Source organism: Epinephelus moara, chromosome 21, assembly GCF_006386435.1.
Source record: "Epinephelus moara isolate mb chromosome 21, YSFRI_EMoa_1.0, whole genome shotgun sequence".
NCBI lineage: Eukaryota > Metazoa > Chordata > Actinopteri > Perciformes > Serranidae > Epinephelus > Epinephelus moara.
In genome coordinates, this window is record NC_065526.1 from 577,231 (window position 1) to 585,130 (window position 7,900).

The following is a 7,900-nucleotide window of genomic DNA, read 5'->3' on the forward strand; positions in this document are numbered from 1 at the left end:
GGTGCTGGGCTGTGAGCACAGGTCCCACTAGAGGACGTGGGGCCCTCATGCCACCCTCATGGAGTCTGTTTCTGACAGTGTGGTCAGAAACATGCACACCAGTAGCCTGCTGGAGGTCATGTTGTAGGGCTCTGGCAGTGCTCCTCCTGTTCCTCCTCACACAAAGGAGCAGATAGCGGTCCTGCTGCTGGGTTGATGCCCTTCTACGGCCCTGTCCAGCTCTCCTGGTGTAACAGCCAGTCTCCTGGTATCTGGTATCAACCTGATTGGGCTGCAGGTGCCGCCTCATGCTACCAGTAGTGCCAAGGACTCTAGCAGAAGACCAAACTAGAGAAGAATCAGTCAGGAAGGATAAGGAGAGAGCAACTGTCTGTGGACACCACATGTAAAACCATTTCCTGTTTGTCTCTCCATTGTTCCTGTTGTGTGTGTGTGTGTGTGTGTGTGTGTGTGTGTGTGTGTGTGTGTGTGTGTGTTTCGTCTGATCTAACTGGACTCTGACGTTGCTGCAGATATTTTGGTTGACTGCATGATAAACCTGCCGTCAGGAGTGAATCTGTCTTTGAGCTCTGTGATCAATAAATCCTCTGAATACTAGATTTCAGGTTCATTCTGAGTAACAATAACGTATTCTGTGCTCTCCTCGTGTGAACCGAGCTCACCGCGACCTTTAAATGTCACCATCATCAAACTGTGAGACACGATCAGACAGTTTGATCTGCAGGTGAACAGATGAACTTCTCCTCAGTCTCTCAGCGTTAGACTGTATGAAACTACAGAAACACAGAGAGCAGAGAGACTGTTTGAGGCTCATAATGAATGTGAGGAGGAGGAGGAGGAGGATGGAGCAGGTCAGAGGTGTTAATTAATGGGAGGTGTACCTGCTGAGGCGGAGGTGACAGATGGGCACAGAGGAGGAAGGAGGACAGCCAAGGACACCAAGTTAGAGGAGGACAGGAAGAGAGATTTGGGAGAAAACAGAGAAACAGAGGGGGAGGTTAGAGGAGGACGTGAGGAGGGAGGACGAAGAGGGGAGGTCAGAGGAAAAATAAAAAGTAAAGCCGGAGAGAGAGGATGACAAAGACAGAGGCAGAGGGTGGAGCAGGAAGAGGAGGGTGGATGTAAACACAGAGCTGAGGGGGGGGGGTTATTAGAGGGACTGTACCAGCTGTGTTGGAGGTGAGGGGCTGGGTGGATGGGGCGTCGCTCCGGCTCTCCGACAGGAAGTCATCGATGGAGGGACTCAGCAGGGGTCGACTCTCCTGCTGCTCTCGGACCAGCTGGAGACCAGAAAAACCAGATCAACACCAGTCAGCTGAATATAGTTTGATAATAAAGCTTAATATTAAAAAACTGTAATATTGTTACACACGTGTGAAGAGTTCACCCTTTGTCTCTTGATTCAATGTTTTAAAGCATTTCTGCAATCAGCTGTGTTTCTCTACTACAATCAATTGTTTCTTTACTGCAATCAGCTGTGTTTCTCTACTACAATCAACTGTTTCTTTACCACAGTCAGCTGTGTTTCTTTACCGCAATCAGTTGTGTTTCTTTACTGCAATCAGCTGTGTTTCTTTATTGCAATCAACTGTTTCTTTACTACAATCAGCTGTGTTTCTTAACTACAATCAGCTGTGTTTCTTAACTACAATCAGCTGTGTTTCTCTACTACAATCAGCTGTGTTTCTCTACTACAATCAGCTGTTTCTTTACCACAGTCAGCTGTGTTTCTTTACCACAATCAGTTGTGTTTCTTTACTGCAATCAGCTGTGTTTCTTTATTGCAATCAACTGTTTCTTTACTATAATCAGCTGTGTTTCTTCACTACAATCAGCTGTGTTTCTTCACTACAATCAGCTGTGTTTCTCTACTGCAATCACCTGTTTCTTTACCAGTCAGCTGTGTTTCTTAACTACAATCAGTTGTGTTTCTTTACTACAATCAGTTGTTTCTTTACTGCAATCAGCTGTGTTTCTTTACTACAATCAGCTGTGTTTCTTAACTACAATCAGCTGTTTCTTTACCACAGTCAGCTGTGTTTCTTTACCACAATCAGCTGTGTTTCTTTACCACAATCAGCTGTGTTTCTTTACTACAATCAACTGTTTCTTTACTGCCATCAGCTGTGTTTCTTTACTGCGCTCGTTTAGCTATTCACTCACTCAAATCTACTTCAACAATCTAAAACATAAAAGTTCCAAAAGTTACTGCACTCAGCTGAGTTCTTTTTTTTTACTGCACCCTTATGGCTGTTCACTCACTTGAATCTATTTGAATGCTGTAAAACACTAAATTATGAATCTTCCATAGACAGTGAATTCTGCTGTCAGGTCTGCAGACACAGTGAGAACAAATGAATGTTGGTGAGGAACGTGAACACATCACACTATAAAATGTGATAACAGGTACAAATAAAATAAAAATGTTTCTAACTGACTCACAAACATGATGAAATTCATTTGTCTTTAAAGCTTGAAGGATGATTCTCTGTCTGTGTGGAGACTCTGTCAGACAGCAGCAGACGACTCAAATGTAATTTTAAAATCCATTCAACACTGCTGCCGTCACGTCTCTTTAAATGTTTGATTCATCAGAGGACCAGAAACAGCCTGAAGTCCAGAGCATTGCACTGTCTGTCTGTGTGTCTGTCTGTCTGTGTGTCTGTCTGTCTGTGTGTCTGTGTGTCTGCCTGCCTGTCAAAGCCACGCTGTGTCATCTCTTCAGACGAGACGTTTACACTGATGTTCCTCACATGTATTCAGTGGAGCTCAGCAGGAAGTTTAGTTTAATCAGGCTGTGTCACTGATCCATTTTAAAACTTATTTATCAATGACCAGTATGAGCACTGATAATTCAGCCTGGGAATTCAGCTGCCTGATGAAGTCAAACACACAGACACTAAACGACAGGACGTTAAGTTTGGACTTGTTAAATTCCTGTTTACTCTTCAGTTCATCAGAGCAGTCAGCAGGAAGGACTGCGAACACTCGGACAAACCTGTCACACAGTGAGAAGAAATGTGTTTTTAGAACCTGATCTGATCCTTCACAGAGTTTATTATTATTTATTAACTGATTTTTTTTCTTTGTGATTGCTTTGATTTCAATCTGAGGAACTCGACAGTAGGGCTGGGCGATATAACGACTATGTACAATATATCAATATATTTTTCAAGCAAGATATAAATTAAATAACCACCGTTAGTATCGATATCGGGCCAAGTTGCGTTACATGACACATACCAGTGTTCATCTCTCCTCTGTCACACTCTCCACACAGCTCCGCCCCCTCTCTCACTCACAAGTTCTCCTGCAACACTTTTTAGAGCCGCAGCCTGACGTGCACCTCCCCAGAAATGTAACTCCACAGTGTCACAGTGACGCAGACCTCCTGTCTGTCTCTGTAAGCTGAAACCATTTCCCTCAGTGGAAACAAAGCTTTGATTTACTTTAATTTCACAGATAAGAAACAATAAATTGTGAAGACAATAAAGCCTCCACACACTGTGTGTGATTTATCCTGGCTGAAATATGAGCAGAGGAAATCTCTGCTAGCTGCTAGGCTAATTTATACAATGGAAAATGCCATAGGCTTGTGCTAATAACGTTAGCATGTTGTATTTGTGGGGAAAATGTGTCCAGATAAAGACAACTGTCTTTATTAATCCATGTTTAATGTGTTTAGTGTGTGTGTTTTGATTTAACTAAACTTTACAGCACTCCACAGAAACCTTCACCACAAAATCTCTGTCTCTGTATTTTATTTCGATCACAGTCTGTTTTGATAAAACTGTTTTACATCTCACATGTTGCTCTGACCTGCAGCTGAAAACATGTCGCCCAAATGCGGCTTCTCCTGTGGGCCTGGGTTTGGGGCGGTCGGCCAGGCCACCTCCATCACGTAGCGAGGGAGACACATGAGGCGCCTCATGAGTGTCTTTAAAGACAGTCTGTCCACTCTGAGTGGTGTCCGCAGATCAGACAGACTGTGACTTTGTTATGACACATTAAAGCAATACACGGCCATCAGCTCTGCTGAGGTTGATGAAAGGCATACTGGGAAACGCAGGACAAAAGTACAACTTTAATTCAGTGGTTTCGTCTGATCTCAGATCTGTGTGTGTGTGTGTGTGTGTCTGTGTGTGTGTGTGTGTGTGTGTGTGTGTGTGTGTGTGTGTGTGTGTGTGTGTGTGCGTGTGGCCTTCTAATCCTAATCCACACAGCCATGTACGTCCACATGTCAACTGGAATATGTTTGTATTTAATCCTGTGACAGCAGCACCACAGACAGACACACAGACAGAGACACAGACAGACATGTAACTGCAGCTGACTCCAGTTGGATGGGCAGAAAACACAGGTTTGCAGTTTGTTAACATTAGGCGTTAGCAGCTAGTTAATATTAGCTGTTGGCAGGTAGTTACTATTAGGTGTTAGCAGCTAGTTAATATTAGCTGTTGGCAGGTAGTTGCTATTAGGTGTTAGCAGCTAGTTAATATTAGCTGTTGGCAGGTAGTTACTATTAGGTGTTAGCAGCTAGTTAATGCTAGCTGTTAGCAGGTAGTTAACATTAGCAGTTAGCAGCTAGCTAATATTAGCTGTTGGCAGCTGGGGATCAGAACTAACAGCTGAAGGAGGTTATATCAAGTTCCATTGTGATGTATTCATGCTCTACTCAGTAGAAATGAGTGCTGGGTGAAGATAAATTCTAACGTTCTCATGATGTGTTCAATGTAATCTTGTAAAATGTTGTTTGTGGAGAGAAACTACATTCAGCTGTTTGAAGGAGAAATGTGTGAAATAGTAAAAAGACATTTATTAAAAAACGAAGATTCTCTTAAAGGTTCTTTGATACATGTGTCTCATTGAATTTGTGCTGACTCAGGTAGATTCTGTGTCTCTGACGGAGGATAAATAACAACAAAACCAAATAAGATTAACAACAAATAAAACACCAGTATCGGCTGAAATAATTTTTATTTCTTACATACAAACCTGATGAAAATATTTCTCCCCTGAAACAGACTGATAAGTTATAATTTCAATTTCAAGGCTGTGTTTTTGTTGTTGTTTTTTTTTGGTTGGACGTGATTCGTCCCAAATTCTGAAGACTGGCTGGTTTATTTCCTTCAGATTGGTTTAGAAAATAATATCACGGTTTGGTTTAAGATAAGTACCGACTGTTGGTTTCACAGGAAACAAAGACGTTGGTTGGATCCATCCACCTCCGCTCCCACTCGCCCGATACAGACTGTCTCACTCTTTATGTTACGGTAGTTGTCAAAGGCATCAGAAATAGCTGTGGCGCAGTGGGTGTCAAACCCCACAAAGGGTGCCCCTGTGCATCAGTGTGTGACGCAGGCATCACTGATGAAGCGGCGGTATATGACGAGTTGGGAGTGAGAACTTGTGAGGCTGTGATAAATACTTACACAGATCCAACTGTTCTCACTGTATTAAAAACATGACGTGGGTTTGTTTTTTATACTGACAGTTTTCCTAAAATTAGATTTAAAAATCTCAATATATTAAGTCATAACTCTTAATCATGATCGTATCGTATCGCCACAGCCCGAACAACCGCAACAACCACTGCTTCTGTCTGACTCCGAGTACAAATGGGTTCAAGATCAGACTTTCATTTCCTGTGGGCGTCTCTAAAGTCCAGTTCAGACCGAAGATTCATGACCAGATGAAACTGTTTTGAGAACGTCACAGAGAAAATGTCAGCGGTGTGAACTGGCCAGTCTGAGCTGGACTCAAGCCGGCTGATGGTGTCACCTGACACTCAGCTGGTCAGCTAGTGATGATACGCCGTCTCGTGGTGGTCACTTCCTGTCGACGTTACAGATCAGAAGCACAGAGAGTTGTTGACTAGAGATGATACGCCGTCTCGTGGTGGTCACTTCCTGTTGACGTTACAGATCAGAAGCACAGACAGCTGTTGACTAGAGATGATACACTGTCTCATGGTGGTCACTTCCTGTCAACACGCAGGTCTGACATTAGCTGTTTGAACTGGACTTTAAGGAGTTAATCTTTTAAAGTGTTCTTTAACGCTGTACAAACTGAGTCACCTGAATAAAGTTTTACAGTTTGACTTGTAATGAAACCAAACATGGAGCTGCAGGTTTGAAGCAAACAAGAAAAACTAAAATCAAATATGAACAGAAAGTAATCTCTGAGCAGTGCGAGATAACAAACAAGCGTGGTCGTCATGCCAACCTTGGTTGTCACGGTGAGGAGGGGGTTTCCTTCTGAGGATGCCTTTTTACCAGGAAGCTCCTTCAGCACCATGGCAACGACCCTTTCCCCTTTCCCCTACAACAGGCAGATCGACAGGGTTCATTCACTCAGACAGGAGGTACTCTGATTTATTTATTAGCTCATTCCTCTTTATTTGGATTTCATCTGTTAACACACGCACCGCTCCACAGCAGCTCTCAACACACACACCAGAAAAGAAAACTGAAGGAAAGTCAGAGGAGAGGTGAAGATGTTCCTGTGTTAACATGTGTGAATATAAAGACATCATGATGAGTCGGTCACAAATAAACATACTGACAGTTTCTCTCTGTTTGTTCCTGATTTGATTCAGTTTAGATCTGATCGTGATAAAAACCTCGGCAGTTCCCCGACTGTGTTCAGACACAACGTGAAAGGAAACAACTTTCTTGATACCAAAGCCATTAGCAATTCTGCTTATCAATCCCAGTCTTTATTGATTTTGATATTGATTGATTTCTGATCAATTTCCTGTGTGGAAAAAAGTTGGGTCTGAACACAGCGAGAGACAGAGGATTAAAGAAAAGACATGTCTGTGACTCAGTCTGTCTGTCAGCGTCTAAAACTGATGGAGCCAGAAGATGTTCAAACACAACTTGTTTTCATTTACTGAGTCTGATTGTTCACTAACGTAACACGTGCTGCTCGCTAACATAACAGACACACTATTCACTAACATAACACACATCCTCCTCTCTAACGTAACACGTGCTGCTCGCTAACGTAACACACATGCTGCTTGCTAATGTATTAGATATGCTTCTCGGTAACGTAACAGACTGCTAGGTAACGTCTGCTAGATTTAACTACATTAGTTACCTGCTGCTCGCTAATATAACAGACCTGCCGCTTGCTAGTGTAACACACGTGCTGCTCGCTAACGTAACACGTGCTGCCCACTAACGTAACACACATGCTGCTCGGTAAAATAAATGACTGTAACGTCTGCTAGATTTAACTACATTAGCTAGCTGCTAACGTACAGCTGCTAGGTAACATAACACACGTGCTGCTCACTAATATAACACACATGCTGTTCCGTAGCATAACACACATGCTGCTCACTAGAGACGTGCTGCTGGGGAACGTGAGAGACGTGCTGCTCTGTAATGTAACAGACGTGCTGCTGGGGAATGTGAGAGACGTGCTGCTCTGTAACGTGAGAGACGTGCTGCTGGGGAACGTGAGAGACGTGCTGCTCGGTAACATAACAGTCTGCTAGCATTACGTACGTTACCTAGCTGCAAACATTACATCTGCTAGGTAACGTAACAGACTGCTGTTCTACGATATAACAGACCTACTGCTGGGTAAAGTAATGCACGTGCTGCTTCATAACGTAACAAACCTGCAGCTCAGTAACAAAACAGAAGTCCTGCTCGGAAACGCAACAGTCTGCTTGGTAACATCTGCTAGCGTTACCTACGTTATAGTTAGCTGCTAACGTAAAATCTGCTCGGTAACGTAACACACGTGCTTAGGGTTGCAGCTATTGATTCTTTTAGTAATGGAGTACTCTATCGATTCTTCTGGCGATTAATGGAGTAATCGGATAAGAAATACTGCGTGTTTTCATTAAATAACTTTAGCTCTATTTAAAGACAAGAGTAATATA

At 43.0% G+C, this 7,900-nt stretch overlaps 1 protein-coding gene across 1 annotated transcript in view; it reads right to left on the reverse strand.

Annotated features, from left to right (window-relative positions):
* Positions 1-6,336, reverse strand: part of LOC126409122 (PEX5-related protein-like) — an 18,851-nt gene extending 12,515 nt beyond the window's left edge. Inside the window, exons 1-2 of the mRNA XM_050075060.1 lie at positions 6,226-6,336; positions 1,166-1,280 (exon numbers count right to left, since the gene is read on the reverse strand). Of these exons, the coding sequence (XP_049931017.1) occupies positions 1,166-1,280; positions 6,226-6,297 (187 nt within the window). The 5' untranslated portion in view covers positions 6,298-6,336. The remainder of the gene's footprint in view (positions 1-1,165; positions 1,281-6,225) is intronic.
* Between the last annotated feature and the right edge of the window lie 1,564 nt (positions 6,337-7,900).